This window comes from Balaenoptera musculus, chromosome 2 (genome assembly GCF_009873245.2).
Source record: "Balaenoptera musculus isolate JJ_BM4_2016_0621 chromosome 2, mBalMus1.pri.v3, whole genome shotgun sequence".
Lineage (NCBI taxonomy): Eukaryota > Metazoa > Chordata > Mammalia > Artiodactyla > Balaenopteridae > Balaenoptera > Balaenoptera musculus.
Window position 1 is genome coordinate 82,519,451 of NC_045786.1, and position 19,867 is coordinate 82,539,317.

The 19,867-nt window shown below is 42.3% G+C and overlaps 1 protein-coding gene across 1 annotated transcript in view; it reads right to left on the reverse strand.

Annotated features, from left to right (window-relative positions):
- Positions 1 to 4,895: 4,895 nt before the first annotated feature.
- SLC27A2 (solute carrier family 27 member 2) overlaps positions 4,896 to 19,867 on the reverse strand; it is a 54,933-nt gene continuing 39,961 nt past the window's right edge. Inside the window, exons 6-10 of the mRNA XM_036844634.1 lie at positions 13,555 to 13,645; positions 12,746 to 12,944; positions 10,808 to 10,905; positions 6,324 to 6,454; positions 4,896 to 5,358 (exon numbers count right to left, since the gene is read on the reverse strand). Of these exons, the coding sequence (XP_036700529.1) occupies positions 5,182 to 5,358; positions 6,324 to 6,454; positions 10,808 to 10,905; positions 12,746 to 12,944; positions 13,555 to 13,645 (696 nt within the window). The 3' untranslated portion in view covers positions 4,896 to 5,181. The remainder of the gene's footprint in view (positions 5,359 to 6,323; positions 6,455 to 10,807; positions 10,906 to 12,745; positions 12,945 to 13,554; positions 13,646 to 19,867) is intronic.

The following is a 19,867-nucleotide window of genomic DNA, read 5'->3' on the forward strand; positions in this document are numbered from 1 at the left end:
GGTCCATGGGAAGCCCATCTGGGTTTGCTAACTGATGCTTATGGAAGTTAGCCTCCTACCCTCCCACAGAGGCTGGGGGACAGGGGCCCTATCTTCAGGTGTTGGCTGGAACAAACGGTAAATCTTTTGGCAGCCTTGTGTTTTCTCAGGCAGGCATTTTAAGGGGATGTAGGATCATCCCAGGGGTGTGGCCTTGAGCTGTTAGAAATTATGCTACTGTTTTGTTCAAGTCTTTCTAGGCCAAGGTTGAGGCCTAGTAGGGAGGAGGGCTCAGAGGAGCCTGGGTAGAGTTTGGCCCGGGAGAGAATCTTTGTCAAGAGCTTATAGTTTCATATTACCCTTGTTCTCAATCGGCGGTCGCAGAACTTTGCTGCATACTGGAATCACCTGGGAGTCTTTAAAAAAAGTACTGATGCCTGGCTCTCACTCCCAGAAATCTTGATCTAATTGTTATGAGATGGGCCTGGGCTTTGGGAGTTTTGACAGGTCCTCAGGTGATTCTAATGTGCAGCAATGTTTGAGAATGTTCTAGAGCTGCTTGCTGTTCCGAGGGATGCGTGCACTAGAAGCATTGGCAACCCCAGGTTCTTCTTATGCACCTTAAAACTTGAGAAGCCCTGCTCTAAGCCAGTGGTTCTCAAATTGAGCCTGCTTCAGAGTCAACCGCAGGGCTTGTTAAAACATAGATTGCTGGGCCTATCCCCAGCGGTTCTGATTCAGTAGGTCTGGGGTGGCGTCTGGTCATTTGCATGTCTGACAAGCTCCCAGCTGATGCTGATGGTCTGGGACCACTCCCTGGTCTATAAAGAGGTTGTCTCTTCTATCAGTGCTAGGCCGGAGCTTAGCGATGCCAGTGAGCTGTGCAACTTTAGGTATGTACGTCACCTCCCCAGGCTTTTTTTTTTTTCTTTTATCAAACAAAGAGGTTTGACTAGACACTCTCTAGGATTGCTTTTAGTTTTGCTGTAGCAAATAATACGTACGTGTGTATCTAGTAAATAGACACTGTTAATGTGAGTTTTCAAGAACAATTGCAGGCTCAAGATGACAAAGTGCTGCTTTCTACTAGGCCTTTCCTGATGCCTGCACTTTGAGTCACACCAGATCTAAGATCTGAGCTTCAGTTAACAAAAGAATCTATGTGCGAGGAAGTGAAGTACACTAACTAAGCGCACAAGATGTGTAACTCAGGGTGTTTTTCTGTCTGTCAGGGGTTTACCAAAATGCAGCCCCTAATCAACAGCGTCAGCATCACCTGGGAATTTGTTAGAACTGCAAATGCCAATTCTCATTTCAACTCTGGGGAATGGGCCCATCAGTCTGCGTCTTAATAAGACTTCTTGGTGAAGGTGACTCTCAGTGCTCAATTTTCTTTTTTTTTAAAGCTTTAAATAGTTTATTTTAGACTATATCAATCTCCTAAGTCCTCTCTTACAAAATTCTTTCTCTAGATTAATGACTATTATGATGAAAGTGTCACTCTCTTCAATTATAAATTCAACTATTGAAAAATACCTTTAAGAGTTAAGGTTCTTTCTGAATTTTATTTTATTTGTTTATTGTACCCAGCAGGTTCTTATTCCTTATCCATTTTGTACATATTAGTGTATATAGGTCAATCCCAGTCTCCCAATTCATCACTGCTCAAGTTTGAGACTCACTGCTGTGCCTGAACTAGGGGACTCAGACCATCTATTTAGCTCATCCTCTCTGCCTCCAACATGCCTCCCCCAGTGCCCACGCACATATAGCAAAGCTTGCATAGGGAACCAGGTGTTTATCAGGATTGCTTGATGAAAAAGCAGTAGATAATTATTGCCTACCTGGTGCCAGGCACTGGGAATATAATGATGAGCGAAATAGATGGACTCTGTACTCTCATGGAGCTTACAGCTTCATAGAAGCATGACGTCTGTGCAGAGGGAAACTGCCAATCATAATGGAATGCACCATCAGCTATATATCCATATTACAACATGGCGCTCTGTGCGCTCTGGGGAGACAGCACCCATGTCAACTAGAAGACCTGGGTTGGCCAGTCGGCCCGCCTCCCCTGGAACAGTGCCGCAGTGACGCTGAGGGACACCTTTCCTGTTAGCTGTCTCTTTACAGTCTTCATGCAGCCCCACCAACTGCAGTGACAAAATAATAATTTTTTATATTTTTATTTTTTAAGAATTCTTTTTTTTCTTTTAATTAATTAATTAATATATATATATTTAAGCTGTGTTGGGTCTTCGTTTCTGTGCGAGGGCTTTGTCTAGTTGCGGCGAGCAGGGGCCACTCTTCATCGCGGTGCGCGGGCCTCTCAGTGTCGCCGCCTCTCTTGTTGCGGAGCACAGGCTCCAGACGCGCTGGCTCAGTAGTTGTGGCTCACGGGCCTAGTTGCTCCGCGGCATGTGGGATCTTCCCAGACCAGGGCTCGAACCCGTGTCCCCTGCATTGGCAGGCAAACTCTCAACCACTGCGCCACCAGGGAAGCCCCAAAATAATTATTTTTGAAAAGTTCAAGCACATGGAAAGGACTCTAGCCTTCCTTCTAGGGGTCTTTCCAGTCAGCTTTCTTTGAAACCCTGACATGACTTCCCAGATAGAGGCTTAGAAAACACCATCATACTGCGCTGAGCTCATCTCTTGGTGCTTAGCGGGGACCCACTAAATGCTCGTAGAGCTGATGTACGAACGAGCAACACATGTAACAGATCATCTCTTAGGGAGGGTCACTGTGTTTTTATACCGATTCTTGTTAGCTTCCATTTCAGATGCTGAAATTTACTAGTTTTACCCCCAAATTATTTTGGTTTGGAGACTCATTATGTGAGTTTTGGTTTGGAGACTCATTATATGTCTCCAAACAATACACCTGAAATCAGAGATCTGTTGAATGATTTACATGGGTATCAGTGTATTAAAAAAATCCACTTGTACTTTCAAATGAGGAAGATGACTTGTACAGACATTTCTACGGACACAATTTTTGATCCTTCTAAAAGAGAAAAATCTGTCTTTAAAGTTGATTATCTGTCACAGGATGGCTTGATTTTGTTTACACATATGCAAACCCAGGTCTTGAGGATATTGTGCTGGTGTCTCTATCCATTCCAATAGAGCTGTGTTTCCTGGCCTCAATCATGGAGGTTTGGGGAAGCGAGAGACTGAGGAAGTCATCCGGCTGGGAGGGAGAGTTTCTGAGTTTCTAACTGGGAAGTCAAAGATGTGGGTCAAAGGTGGTCAGGCCCTAGCAGGCTTTGGTTCCAGAACACTACTGTTCTGGATATTGGTGTAAGTGCTGACCTGTCACCCAAAAAAGATGTTCCCTGTGACACAGAATGACATCACAGCTTTAACAATCTCTGCTTACAACCTGATTCACTTTAGCAAGATTCCCAGTAACACAATTGCACAATGTTATACTTTCAAAAGCAAAGGCTGGGCTATTTCCCATCACTTGGGTTAAAATTTTCACAGGGAGATCAATAAAGCAAAAGCAGAGATACCTAGAATTTTGCAGAAATTCCCAAATGCTGACCCACAAGCAACAGTTCTTCTAAATTGTTGCCTAAATTCACAGAGATGCAGTGATATCCAGAGTTTTCCTTAGGCCATCCTCAAGTCCCTTATGCATATTAAGTGCTCAGGGAATGTTTACTGTTGGGCATAATGAGCGGGATTCTGGTCATGAGTCTTCTTAGGAGTCTCTAAAAATGTGGAGAGAGTTTAAAAAATATTTCTAATACTGTGTTGGGGGTGGAGATGGCCACCCCTCATCATGTATCATTGAGAATCCCTGAATATGTTTGCCTGGGGCTTTTCAGGGACTAAATTGAGGGAGAATTAGGGCTCCTTTCTAGCTCCTGGTCATCTGAAGATGTTCTCTAGGGAAGGAAACTCTACCTGTTTTAGGGAGGCTGGGGTGAACTCGAGTCACACTTCCTAGATGTGAACTTAGTGAGCATTACGCTCCTGTGACCTAGGACAAGCTCTAGTAAGGAATATGTCATCTTGAGGGCCACCACCAAGGACCTGCTCCTGGAACTCTGTGACTGACACATGCAGAGCTTATGGGGTTCTATTCAGAAAGGGTGGCAGCTGAGTCTAAGGACAAAGAGCCTGTCTGAGAGAGCTCCTTGCAATTCCCAGATCCTCCTGTGCCACGCCAAAAGCCCTCGGTCCTTGAACAGGCTCTCTGGCCGGACACTGGCTGTGGAGTGAAACCAGCTCTAGACTGAGGAGCACGTGAGCCTGGGGGTGCGAGCTGGACCTCTGGGACTTCTCTGGTGCACAGTTACATTTTCTTTGGGGTGCGTGGAAATTATAAAAAATGTGAGACTTTACATGTTAAAAATTGGGAGATTCACATAAATATCTGGATTTCTGTTTTGTGAATAATCAGAAGATCTTGGAAGTACCTGGGCTGTAGAGCCCCATGACAATAATCAGCTGACTGAAGCTGCGTCATGGCTGTCCCCAAGTTTTCCACGTTCATTTGGGACCTGCTCTTCTCATCCGCATTACCAATACAAATCCTGAAGACACTTGAGTTTGCAACCCTTGATATAGCTAAAAAGTTTGCTGGATACCTTTAATGTATAGAGCTCTGATGCTCTAGACTTAAGCTCCTTCAAAGACTATAGGTGGCTTTATCACTTGTTGGCTAATGCTGTAGACAGTGGCCAGGATGTTTCTGGGGGGTAGGCTTGGCCTTACACTAGAGCTGGATTTCCATTGGGTTGTTCATTGGGGACCTACCCCCTCACCTCCCAACTCCTTACCAGTTTTTACTTAGAATACCATTAGCATTATAAACGGGACACCTGTGAAAAATTACCAATGATACTGTCAGGCTCAGGGTTTGCATTTAGAATCAAGCCAGGAAGAAGTGCCATCGCATATGCTGGTGTTCATCTATTTTATTACATATTTTAAAAAATAACATCCTCCCTCTAACAAGCTTAGTTTGCAAATACAAACAGTAGGTGCAAATTGAAAAACAATTACATCTAAATCTTTTCACTTGCAAAGGTTCGGGTGTAATTTTAAAAAGTCTCCCCTTACTGGTATGCATAAAAAAATTGCACTGCACAATCTTCAGTCAAATTAAAGTGGGATTATATCAAGTGGCTGTACTAGGTCCATTCAGTTTCTTTCTAGAAATACACTGAGTTACCCTCCTGGTAATATTCAGAGTTTCAGAGTTTTATCATTAATGGCATTGTAAATGTCCTCAGTCATCGGCACATACATTTCTGCTTTGTCATCCAAGAAATATAAGGCATCTTTGATAACTGCAGGGTTAAAGCCCTCTTCCATGAGGGTCACTTTTCGGTGTTTAAAAGTTCCAGTGATCTCAATGGTGTTCTGAAAAACATCAAACAATCATTTGAGAGCTGCGAAAGCAGGTTCTGTGTGATACCAAGATATCCTGTCTTCAGAACCTCCACTAGGGGGCCCTCTGTGGAGGTATTTTTCCTTCCTTTAAAGCTTGACGATCACTTGTGGGGAGAGAGAGGTTGCTGACAGTGGAATACGGAGCGGAAGAGTCTGTCACTTGGTGAGCTTCCAGTATTACTAGAATATTCGGATTAATGGTGGGGTGGGGAAAGGAATCATCTACACACAGACAACTTTTTTTTTTCAGCCTGTTTGTGACACTGAAGACTTGTTTCTTCTTCAATAAATAGGTGATGATCTGAGGATATTTCAACTTTCATGTCTCTCAACCATCACTGTAAAGCATATGTCAGTGCTTTATGAACATCAACAGAAATAACCGTTTAACCTTAGCAATATCTGGTAATCTAACATTTCTTTTCTCAAATCTTCAGGTACAGAATCACAGAGCTCAAGGTCCAAAAGTGAGAGTGTTAAACTAAGGGGTTAATGTTTGAGAAAGAAAAAAAAAAAACCTCTATCCGTGACAGTTTAGCCTTTGGTAGTTCCTACTGGCTAATGATGCCCAATTAAAGTTCACATCATAGAAAGGTGCAGGACTTCAGTGGATTTTTCCATTCTTTAAAACTGGAAACAATAAATAAGAGGGTCAGAGCATTTCTATTTTATGTGTTTGTTATACCTCATCAAACAGGCTCTGAGTTATTTGCTAACACTGTTGCTGAATGAACTGCCTGTGGTTTTAGGGAAAAAGGGATTAGGATTTGGTTTCAGCTAGCTGTATTTTCTGGTATTTCTGCTGCTTCATTTAGCTTCCTGAAAGGGTAGTGAAAATTTGGCCGTTGTGCTTGCCATGGTAAAAGAGGAATTGTTCCCTAAGACGCAGGTGTCTCCAAGAGCGAGGATAACAACATTATAATAAGGAGTCTCACCTGTATTCTTAGAAACCGGGGCCTTGCATAATTGGGCAGGTAATCGGCCACATGCTTAAAGAGTTTCCTTCCATCAAATTCATGGTCTTCCTTCATCTTGATGGAGGCCATGCCAATTCGACCCTCGTGACCTAGAGTTAAAGTGAGAAAAAATTAGGTGGGTTGTAGCTGTTTATTTTATTTATGATGCTTTGCTAGGTCAAAGAACAGAGAACTGAGACAGCATTATGGCATGGGTTTCTTTTGGATAGCTGGAGTTTTTATTTCAAATATATGTTGAAGTTAAATTCTAAAGTTGAATTAATGATAACAACAAAACAACAAGGTATTCATTGGTTGAATCTTTATTACATGCCAGGTCCTTTACTAAGTGTGCTTTATATACTATCTTATTTAACTCTCACGACAACCTTATGAAGAGGTACAAAGGTTATCTCCATTTTACAGGTGAAGAAACTGAGGCTTAATGACATTAAAAGACTTGTTCAAGTTCATGCAGCCAATACTAGGCAGGGCCAGAAATGGAATTGAGGCAGGCTGGCTAAAGATCCTATTGACATCATCCTTCTTGGCAGCCTAGATGTAAACACCAGAATGAGAAAAAGGTTGAACTAGTGGCTCAAAAAATTTTTTGGACTCCGGTGAAAAACCCTTGCTCCCCTGTCAAGGATAACCGGGCTCAGGTTGTTCTTTGGGTCGCAGGTCAGGTCTGTTGTGCTTCCAGGCACAAATGTCACCTCTGAGACTTATATAATCACGGTTCCTAATAGCTTTGCCTCTGCATTTCAGAGAGGCTGCGGGACCAGAGGGTGAAGGCAGATCAAGGTTGAGCGGTGTGTGCCCACAGCACCCCCGCCTCCCCACCTTGATGCCCTCTAGGCCAGAGAGGTTGTGCTCTCCACAGGGGAAACAGATCCTAACGGCTCTTTCTTCCCGGTGTTGAGAACAATTACCATTGTTTTCTTGTGAGGACAGTGGTAATTACATATTAATTGCTCTTCTACCTGATCCGGCAGACCCAGTGGGAGTCCAGGTCCGCTTCCCTGAACTACTTAACTGTAATCAGAGAGCGGGAAGGAGCCGCCCTTCATCACCTGGGCCCCAGCTTTCGAAATCTCTCCCATGGTGATTGTGTGTTTACCCATGACGCTAAAGAAGGCAGAAAACAAGAGGAAAAATTATAAGAAAGGAAATGCATCCTCATTTGCTTTGCCTCTTATCTGAAGGAGGGAGGCAGGGCACCATACCCTCTTTCTCTAGGGGTCCCTGGTAGCTGTCTCAAAGGTACCGGTCTCAGGAATCATGAATGTCTCCAATGAACTCCTTTTAGAATTAAGGCAGAGGCTGATGCAACAGAAATCTTCAGTGTCAACTGGCTCCTTGCTTCTTGCTCTGGCAGAGGCAATGCCCAACCGAGAGGCGAATGGGGCTGTTGGATCTCAGGTCTCTGTCCTGACTCCCAGAGGTTGGCTGGGGCTAGTTCAGCTCCAGGGGGAAAGTTCCTGTCTGCAGCAGTTCGGGCCAGAGGTTCTCTAGAGTTGCACTATCCAGTATGGTGGCCACTGGTCACATGTAGCTATTAAAATTAATTATAATTAAGTAAAATGAAAAATTCAGTTCCTCAGTTGCACTAGTCACATTTCAAGTGCTCAACAGCCCTATGGTAGCTATTGGCTACCATGCTGGACAGTGCAGATATAGAACATTTTCAGAACACTGCAGAAAGTTCTATTGATAATATAAAGCTCTAGAGAGGAGTTTGGCAGTTCTGGTGTCATCTCTATTCTAGGCCCAAACTTAGAAGTTTCCTCCTGGTCCAAAGCTGAGGTCTGTGAAGGCCTTGTTCAGCCCTTTGGGAGTGAGAATCACCCTGGTGGACTGATGCCTTTCTCTAGATAGACCTGCCACATTTCTAGGCTGCAAGAGTGGCACTGAGAATCACAGAATCTGAAAATAGGAGAGACTTTAGGGTTCATCTCTAATCTTTCACTGCTGTAAGAATTCTCACAGAATCCCAGGTGGACAGCCAGCCTCTTTACACATCCCAGTTGGTGGGGCATTGTCTACCTCAGGAGAGAGACCATTCTGTTGTTGGTCCCTCTGGTTACAGGAGAGTTCTCAGGCGAAAATTTGCTCCCTGGTCATTTCAATCCATCCGTTTTATTCTGCTCTCCAGAGCAACATAAACACAGCTGCTCCTTGTTCTACCTGACTTGTCTCCCAATCATTTGAAACCCATTTGCCTCCTCTTCTTTGTTCTATATCAATGGCTCCTAAACTTTACTGGGTGGTAGACCCACTTGGGAATTAAAAAAAAAGACACAAAGATTGAGTCCCAAACCCCAGATCTGGGCTTTAAAAAGTTTCCCAGATGATTCTGATGACTGCCTAAATTTTCAGAACCACTAGGCCTCCAGGCTTCTCAGACTTTAGTGTTCTTTAAAAATTGTGGTAAAACATACAATTCATTATTTTAACCATGTTAAAGTATACAGTTCAGTGGCATTTAGTACGTTCACAATGTTGTGCAACTATCACCAGTATCTAGCTCTAGAACATTTTCATCACTCCAAAACCAGACTTCATTTGTTTTAAGAATCACTGGAGGGCTTGTTAAAACACAGCTCCCTGAGCCCCACCCCAGAGATTCTGGTTCAGTAGTTCTGGGGTGGGCATTTTTAACATGAGAAATACCAAATTTTTAACAAGCTCCTGGGCGATGATGCTGTCGCTGGTCCAGGGACCCTACTGTCAAATGAAAAAAATGCACAACGTGAGAGGTGTGAGTTAAGTTTTCTTTGGGGGCAAAATGAGGACTATCGCCTGGGAGACAGCATCTCAGATAGCTCTGAGAAACTGCTCCAAAGAGGTTGGGCAGAAGGTCAGTACACATGGGATTTTAGTGAAGGGGGAGTACATGCAACCAGGCACGTATTTTTTGCAGAAGGTATCTGCTAGTCTCATGAAGGTTACTCCTAGTCACGAGGAGCAGATGTCACCATGAAGGGTTTTAGTGCTTTTCTAGATATGAGGAGATGCAAGAATTGGGCTCATAAAATCTCCTGAAAATATCTATCTGAAGACCTGTTCTGCCAGTTTTTCCCAGAGCACAGAGTGCCTCCTTCCTGATCTCCACCTTGAACTCCTTTCAGGGCGTGTTGAAGGTCAGCAGCTACAGCGGCTCGTAGTATGATCCTTGTAGAGGTAGATGGCAAGTGCCAATTTGTAGGTGACGCCACTTTGAAGAGCAGTGGATTAGGCCTCTCCATTCCATTTCCCATATTCTCTTACCTTCTCATACTCCTTCTTTTGTATTGTTACTTTAAAAAATCCAGCATTTACAAGGGCATGCAACATATTCCAGGTGGGGTCTGTGAGAGGCCAGCATGGTGCCATGGCTGACAACCACATATGGGCCCTTGTGTTAATTGAGCCTGAAATCCAACATGAGAAGTATTCTGCACCCCTCAGACTCTGACCTGAGATGTGGCTACACTTCCTGTCAAGTCATTGTCACTGGGTTGGAGAGGAGCAGGCAAGAGAGAGCCTCAAATATTCTTTAAAAAATAAAAGGACAGCACAATGTCATGTGAAACCATCATAGCTCAGGCAAAAGGGACTTTGGGATTTCCATTTTGAGTATAGATGAGAATCCCAAATACTGAGTTCTAGGCAATACCAATTCCCCTAGTACCTTATATTTGGATAGTGTTTTGGAGGTTTTAATTCTCTCTGACATCTATAATTAAAATGATTTCTTTTCATGACAACCCTCATGTACGTGTCTGATAAATATACATTTAGTATTTATGTAATTAAAATGAATTAGTTTTAGTTTTCTCGACAATCTTAACTGCAGGATTGGTATTATCTCTAATTTAGTGATTTGTGTGAAGTCAAACAGCCAGCAGGTGTTGGAGCTAGGACCCAAAATCAGACCTCACTCTCCCCACTCTGCTGGCAGAGGCAGATCTGCAGACAGAGGCTTGGTGACAGCACTTTGTGTGATGATTCTGAAACTCAGTGGAGCAAGCTGGGGTCAGGGACTTGGTTTAAAAGAAGAGTCTGGAAAAAATCAGCTCCTTCCTGGCTTTTTTCCTCTAGCAATGGCACTTGCTCTTATTTGTGCCTTGCAGTTCAGAGGCCAAGATACCACTTCCAAGCTATCAAGCATGATACCTCTTTTCTTGAGGCATGCCAAGTGCTGCATGGACCCTGCATCATGGAGAGATTTGGCTTGCTTGAGAGCCCAAGAACAGCTGGGGAGTGAACCACAGAGGAAGGCCAGGTTCAGATGTACTGACCTGTCTGATTTATAATGGCACATAAACCAGGCATAAGCCCCTTACTCCCAGGAGGCTGGGAAAGAGTTGTTTGATTCTCCAGCTGGCAGGAGGAAGTGATGACAAACTTTGCCCGGGGGTTAAAATTATGTTCAGTTAGTGTAGGAGTTTTGGCATTGATTTATAATATCTTGTGCATACCTGGCACAGACACGCCATAAACATTCACTTCTTGGACAAAATCAACCAGTCCTACTATGTCAGCGACTTCAGTGGTGGCCACATTTTCCCCTTTCCACCTGGAAGAAAAGGCAAGGTTAGCAGAGGTCACTGGTGGTCTGCGGTGCAGGTTGTCTGTGACAGGCGTTTCCTCCAGACCGCTGTGGGGTGGCTGCGCTTGTCTTCCTCACCTTGGCCCCCAAACTCTCCAACTTAGTCATGGGAGAGGCACCCTGCTTGAGGCATGAAAGACAAAGGCATAGACCTAAAGAATAAAATGTGGAATTTTAACCTTGCCACGTGAAATGTGATACACAGAATGATGTTCTAATGTAAAAATATGGGCTTGGCCTAAGAAAGGCACTAGAAATCAAAAATAAATCTCAATGACTTTTTGCTGTGTTTAGGTCTCTCACTTCCCTCATCACTAATTTTGACTGCTATTTAATTCAGGTAGTAAATTTCTATTAAATAGAATTTCATACTTGTATTTCAGGGTCTTATGGCAATGAAAAAGCTTTTAATAAGAAAGAAAATATCATACTCTATTTGTAGGGAAAATAATGTTAGTGCCCAATCAGGTGCTACTTTTTCATTTAATAAAGAGTTAAATTTTGTCTTACATTTAAAAATTCTTTAGATCTCCCAGAAGTATCTTTTTTAGTAACATGAAGGTGGCATAAAATAATGATATAGATTCAGAGTCATGGGATATTAGAGATGGAAGGAACCCTAAGGATCATTGGGACCCTCATTTCATGGGTGAAGGAACTGAGGTGCAGAAAGATTACCTGCCTGATAACACAGCTGCTCAGGGGTAAGCGGGAGCCTGGAGCTGAGTTCTTCTCATTCATATCCATGCTCTTTCTACTACAGCCAGACAACTTCCATCTCTTCCTCATTCATTCATGCAAAAAGTAATCGCTGCACTAGGTGCTGGGGGGCGAACAAGCAGACACAGGGTCTGGCCTGAGGGAGTTTATACAGGAGGGAAGCTGGTTAAACAGAAGTGTCATGAAGCTGGAGGACCATGCTGTTGCTGAGAATTAATTTCATGGTCTACTACGATGATTTTCAAACTCCACTGTGCTGACTTGTGGGTTCTGTGGGAAACCATCTGGTTGGGAATGGAGAGTGGGAGGGAGAGGAGCAGACGAGGCTCAGAACCCTCACCTCCTCTTCAACTAGATCAGCTTCACATTAATTTGCATTTGATTTTATCTGAGAAAAAATCCTCATGATTGGAAACAGTATGAAAATTCCTGGCTGACCCGAGTGACTGGTAATAATTGAGGATAAATGGGAGGAATTGGATGGGCTCAGTTATTTAGGTGCCCAAAACCAGACACGGGTTTTCTCTCCTAGTTTCATCTGGTGTTGCTCAACCAAGATAACTATGCATTGCAGAGTGATACCTCATGTGTTTTGCTCCTTGTTTTCTGGGAATACAGGAAGTTGAGTTGACACGCCAAAGAGATAGAAGGAAATGGAGTACCATAACCAAAGTGGAATGCGACTCTAATTTAGGAGTAAGCAAAATTGTGCCTGTGTTTGTTTTTGGCTCAATAATTCAGAGAGGGGCTTCCCTGGTGGCGCAGTGGTTGAGAATCTGCCTGCCAATGCAGGGGACACGGGTTCGAGCCCTGGTCTGGGAAGATCCCACATGCTGCGGAGCAGCTGGGCCCGTGAGCCACAATTGCTGAGCCTGCGTGTCTGGAGCCTGTGCTCCGCAACAAGAGAGGCCGCGATAATGAGAGGCCCGCGCACCACGATGAGGAGTGGCCCCCACTTGCCGCAACTAGAGAAAGCCCTCGCACAGAAACGAAGACCCAACACAGCCATAAATTAATTAATTAAGAAAAAGAAAGCTAAGAGACATTAAAATAATAATAATAATAATAATAATTCAGAGAAACCAACCGGAATGTATCTCCAACTCTGTCATGGAAGTAGATAAAATTTTCGTGGTCCATCATTAAGAGATCTCCACTGTTGAAATAGAGGTCTCCTTTCTTAAAGACATCTCTCAGTTTTTTCTTCTCTGTCTGAGTCTTTCCTCCAGCATAGCCACTAAATGGTGTGAGTTGTGTGATTCTGCAAACCAGGAGTCCGACTTCACCTAAGACAGAAGAAAGTAAATTGTTATTTTATGTACTAGCAGTAGGCAAATTATAGAATTAACCTTCTTTTAAAACTGATGCCATACAACCCAGTGGCAGCAAGCTGGCTGCAGGAAGAGTCATTTTACATGCATGTGTACATGTATTTCCATGTACATCATATACACACATATATACACCATGCACACACACACACAGTACATTATTCTCTATGGCCACACATTTGTAATTCTTTTAATACTAATCTTTCACTGAATAATGATTTACACACACAATTAGACAAACGCATAGTAGTTTAAGCTTAAAGGAAAGGCCCGCTAAAGCTAACCGTAGTTTTGCAACCATAATTACATATCCCCTTCTGCAAAATGCTTACCTCATAATCAAGAAATTATTAAGCTAGGTTTCAAATTATAGTTATATTATGTGTAGTGGTAAATTACTACCTTTTGGAATTTATTTCAGAGAGTACGAAAATAAACCTCTTTTTTTCCCCCACTCTGATAAATTTTACCATGTGTTCACTTTAGCAGTGATATGTTAGTTCTTAAGAGTCACTGGGTTAAGGTAAGAAAAGGCACAGGTTAATTGAACAAAAATCCACTGTACCTTTGGGAACTTTGATGCAATATCCATTTCCATCTCGAACGGGTTCATCTTTCTCCACATCATATTTAATCAGCTCATAAGTTACGACTTTCTAGAGAAATTAAAATGGATCATTCTGAGCACATATTCTTTCACAAATTTTTCTTTTTTATTGTGGCATAGCATACATAAAGTATACAAAGTGCACATACTTTAAGTGTACAGCTTGATGAATTTTTGCATATGCATACCCTTATGTAACTGCTGCCCAGATCAAGATACTAAACATTTTCATTACCTTAAGAAGTTTCCTCCTGCCTCTTTCTGTCAAGTCACTATTCTGACTTTTATTGCCATCAAGTAGTCTTAAGCATCAAATAAATGAAATAAATATACCTTAGTATCTGCTGCTTTCACTCAACATCGTGTCTCTGATATCCATCCCTCCCTGTCGGTGTTTGTGTCAATGGTGTACTTTTTGTTGCCATGCAACTTTCCTTGTATGAATATACCACAGTTTATTTATCTCTTCTCCTGTTAATGGACATTTGGATTGTTTCTAGTTTTAGACTATTAAATATAAAGCTGTTATAAACATTCTCATGCATGTTATTTGGTGGACACATCACATGTGGGCTTTTAAAATCTTGTTTAGGAGAGACCTTCACAATGGCGGAGGAGTGAGACATGGAGATCGCCTTCCTCCCCACAAATACATCAGAAATACATCTACATGGAACAACTCCTACAGAACACCTACTGAACGCTGGCAGAAGACCTCAGACTTCCCAAAAGGTAGGAAACTCCCCACGTACCTGGGTAGGGCAAAAGAAAAAAGAAAAAACAGACAAAAGAATAGGGGCGGGACATGCACCTCTGGGAGGGAGCTGTGAAGAAGGAAAAGTTTCCACACACTAGGAAGCCCCTTCACTGGTGGAGATGGGGATAGGCGGGGGGTGGGAAGCTTCTGAGCCACGGAGGAGAGTGCAGCAACAGGGGTGTGGAGGGCAAAGCGGAGAGATTCCCACCCATAGGATCGGTGCCGACCAGCACTCAACAGCCCGAGAGGCTTGTCTGCTCACCCGCTGGGGTGGGCGGGGGCTGGGAGCTGAGGCTCGGGCTTCGGAGGTCAGATCTCAGGGAGAGGACTGGGGTTGGCTGCGTGAACACAGCCTGAAGGGGGCTAGTGCGCCACGGCTAGCTGGGAGGCAGTCCGGGAAAAAGTCTGGAGCTGCCAAAGAGGCAAGAGGCCATTGTTTCCTGGTGCGTGAGGAGAGGGGATTCAGAGCGCCGCCTAAATGAGCTCCAGAGATGGGTGCGAGCCGCAGCTGTCCGTGCGAACCCCAGAGATGGGCATGAAACACTAAGGCTGCTGCTGCAGCCAGCAAGAAGCCTGTGTGCAAGCACAGGTCACTACCCACACCTCCCCTCCCAAGAGCCTGTGCAGCCCGCCACTGCCAGGGTCCCGTGATCCAGGGACAACTTCCCTGGGAGAATGCACGGCGCGTCTCAGGCTGGTGCAGCATCACGCTGGCCTCTGCCGCCATAGGCTCGCCCCACAATCCATATGCCTCCCTCCCCCCAGCCTGAGTGAGCCAGAGCCCCCGAATCAGCTGCTCCTTTAACCCCGTCCTGTCTGAGCAAAGAACAGACGCTCTCAGGCGACCTACATGCAGAGGAGGGGCCAAATCCAAAGCTGAACCCCGGGAGCTGTGCGAACAAAGAAGAGAAAGGGAAATCTCTCCCAGCAGCCTCAGGAACAGCGGATTAAGTCTCCACAACCAACTTGATGTACCTGCATCTGTGGAATACCTGAATAGACAACGAATCATCCCAAATTGAGACAGTGGATTTTGGGAGCAATGATATATATATTTTATTCCTTTTTCTCTTTTTGTGAGTGTGTATGTGTATGCTTCTGTGTGTGTTTGTCCTTATAGTTTTGCTTTTACCATGTGTCCTAGGGTTCTGTCTGTCTGTTTTTTTTTTGTTGTTTTTTTTTTTTACTACAGTTAGTTTTAGAGCTTGTTATCATTGGTGGATTTCTTTTTAGGTTTGGTTGCTCTCTTCTTTCTTTCCTTTTTTATTACTTTTTAATAATTAATTTTTATTTTTTATTTTAATAACTTTATTTTATTTATTTTTTCTTTCTTTCTTTTTTTCTCCCTGCTCTTCTGAGCCATGTGGCTGATAGGGTCTTGGTGCTCCGGCTGAGTGTCAGGCCTGTGCCTCTGAGGTGGGAGAGCTGAGTTCAGGACACTGGTCCACTAGAGACCTCCCAGCCCCTCATAAGATCAATTGATGAGAGCTCTCCCAGAGATATGTCTCAACGCTAAGACCCAGCTCCAGTGAATGACCAGCAAGCTCCAGTGCTGGACACCCCATGCCAAACAACCAGAAAGACAGGAACACAACCCCACCCATTAGCAGAGAGGCTGCCTAAAATCATAATAAGGTCACAGACACCCCGAAACACACCACCGGATGCAGTCCTGCCCACCAGAAAGACAAGATCCAGCCTCATTCACCAGAACACAGGCACTAGTCCCCTCCACCAGGAAGGCTACACAACACACTGAACAAACCTTACCCACTGGGGCAGACACCAGAAACAATGGGAACTACGAACCTGCAGCCTGCAAAAAGGAGACCCCAAACACAGTGAGTGAAGCAAAATGAGAAGACAGAGAAATACACAGCAGATGAAGGAGCAAGGTAAAAACCCACCAGACCAAACAAATGAAGAGGAAATAGGCAGTCTACCTGAAAAAGAATTCAGAGTAGTGATAGTAAAGATGATAGAAAATCATGGAAATAGAATGGAGAAAATACAAGAAACGTTTAACAAGGACCTAGAAGAACTAAAGAGCAAACAAACAATGATGAACAACACAATAAATGAAATTAAAAATTCTCTAGAAGGAATCAATAGCAGAATAACTGAGGCAGAAGAACGGGTAAGTGACCTGGAAGATAAAATAGTGGAAATAACTACTGCAGAGCAGAATAAAGAAAAAAGAATGAAAAGAATTGAAGACAGTCTCAGAGACCTCTAGGACAACATTAAACACACCAACATTTGAATTACAGGGGTCCCAGAAGAAGAAGAGGAAAAGAAAGGGACTAAGAAATATTTGAAGAGATTATAGTTGAAAACTTCCCTAATATGGGAAAGGAAATAGTTAATCAAGTCCAGGAAACACATGTTTCCAAGGAGAAACATGCCAAGACACATATTAATCAAGCTATCAAAAATTAAATACAAAGAAAAAATATTAAAAGCAGCAAGGGAAAAACAAAAAATAACATACAAGGGAATCCCCATAAGGTTAACAGCTGATCTTTCAGCAGAAACTCTGCAAGCCAGAAGGGAGTGGCAGGACATATTTAAAGTGATGAAAGGGAAAAGCCTACATCCAAAATTACTCTCCCTAGCAAGGATCTCATTCAGATTCGACGGAGAAATTAAAACCTTTACAGACAAGCAAAAGCTAAGAGAATTCAGCACACCCAAACCCGCTTTATATCAAATGCTAAAGGAACTTCTCTAGGCAGGAAACACAAGAGAAGGAAAAGACCTACAATAACAAACCCAAAACAATTAAGAAAATGGTCATAGGAACATATATATCGATAATTACCTTAAATGTAAATGGATTAAATGTTCCAACCAAAAGACATAGACTGGCTGAATGGATCCAAACCAATGGATCCAAGACCTGTATATATGCTGTCTACAAGAGACCCACTTCAGACCTAGGGACACATACAGACTGAAAGTGAGGGGATGGACAAAGATATTCCATGCAAATGGAAATCAAAAGAAAGCTGCAGTAGCTACACTCATATCTGATAAAATAGACTTTAAAATAAAGACTCTTACAAGAGACAAAGAAGGAGAGTACATAATGATCAAGGGATCAATCCAAGAGGAAGATATAACAATTATAAATATTTATGCACCCAACACAGGAGCACTTCAATACATAGGCAAATGCTAACAGCCATAAAAGGGGAAACTGACAGTAACCCAATCATAGTAGGGGACTTTAACACCCCACTTTCACCAATGAACAGATCATCCGAAGTGAAAATAAATAAGGACACACGAGCTTTAAATGATGCATTAAACAAGATGGATTTAATTGATATTTATAGGACATTCCATTCAAAAACAACAGAATACACTTGCTTCTCAAGTGCTCATGGAACATTCTCCAGGATAGATCACATCTTGGGTCACAAATCAAGCCTTGGTAATTTAAGAAAATTGAAATCGTATCAAGTATCTTTTCCAACCACAATGCTATGAGACTAGGTATCAATTATAGGAAAAAATCTGTAAAAAATACAAATACATGGAGGCTAACCAATACACTACTTAATAACCAAGAGATCACTGAAGAAATCAAAGAGGAAATCAAAAAATAACTAGAAACAAATGACAATGAAAACACGACGACCCAAAACCTATGGAATGCAGCAAAAGCAGTTCTAAGAAGGAAGTTTATAGCAATACAATCCTACCTCAAGAAACAAGAAACATCTCAAATAAACAACCTAACCTTACACCTAAAGCAATTAGAGAAAGAAGAGCAAAGAAACCCCAAAGATAGCAGAAGGAAAGAAATCATAAAGATCAGATCAGAAATAAATGGAAAAGAAATGAAGGAAATCATAGCAAAGATCAATAAAACTAAAAGCTGGTTCTTTGAGAAGATAAACAAAACTGACAAATCATTAGCCAGACTCATCAAGAAAAAAAGGGAGAAGACTCAAATCAATAGAATTAGAAACGAAAAAAGGAGAAGTAACAACTGACACTGCAGAAATACAAAGGATCATGAGAGATTACTACAAGCAACTCTATGCCAATAAAATGGACAACCTGGAAGAAATGGACAAATTCTTAGAAAAGCACAACGTTCCGAGACTGGACCAGGAAGAAATAGAAAATATAAACAGACCAATCACAAGCACTGAAATTGAAACTGTGATTAAAAATCTTCCAACAAACAAAAACCCAGGACCAGATGGCTTCACAGGTGAATTCTATCAAACATTTAGAGAAAAGCTAACACCTATCCTCCTCAAACTCTTCCAAATATAGCAGAGGGAGGAACACTCCCAAACTCATTCTTTGAGGCCACCATCACCCTGATACCAAAACCAGACAAAGATGTCACAAAGAAAGAAAACTACAGGCCAATATCACTGATGAACATAGATGCAAAAATCCTCAACAAAATACTAGCAAACAGAATCCAACAGCACATTAAAAGGGTCATACACTATGATCAAGTGGGGTTTATCCCAGGAATGCAAGGATTCTTCAATATATGCAAATCAATCAGTGTGATACTCTATATTAACAAATTGAAGGAAAAAAAACATATGATCATCTCAATAGATGCAGAAAAAGCTTTCAACAAAATTCAACTGCCATTTATGATAAAAACTCTCCGGAAAGTAGGCATAGAGGGAACTTACCTCAACATAATAAAGGCCATATATGACAAACCCACAGCCAACATTGTTCTCAATGGTGAAAAACTAAGGCCATTTCTGCTAAGATTAGGAACAAGACAAGGTTGCCCACTCTCACCACTATTATTCAACATAGTTTTTGGAAGTTTTAGCCACAGCAATCAGAGAAGAAAAAGAAATAAAAGGAATCCAAATCGGAAAAGAAGAAGTAAAGCTGTCACTGCTTGCAGATGACATGATACTATACATAGAAAATCCTAAAGATGCGGCCAGAAAACTACTAGAGCTAATCAATGAATATGGTAAAGTTGCAGGATACAAAATTAATGCACAGAAATCTCTTGCATTCCTATATACTAATGATGAAAAATCTGAAAGAGAAATTAAGGAAACGTGCCTATTTACCATTGCAACAAAAAGAATAAAATACCTAGGAATAAACCTACCTAAGGAGACAAAAGACCTGTATGCAGAAAACTGTAAGACACTGATGAAAGAAATTAAGATGATACATACAGATGGAGAGATATATCATGTTCTTGGATTGGAATAATCAACATTGTGAAAATGACTATATTACCCAAAGCAATCTACAGATTCAATGCAATACCTATCCAATTACAAATGGTATTTTTCACAGAACTAGACCAAAAAATTTAACAATTTGTATGGAGACACAAAAGACCCCGAATAGCCAAAGCAATCTTGAGAAAGAAAAATGGACCTGGACAAATCAGGCTCCTGGATTTCAGATTATACTACAAAGCTACAGTAATCAAGACAATATGGTACTGGCACAAAAACAGAAATATAGATCAATGGAACAGGATAGAAGGCCCAGAGATAA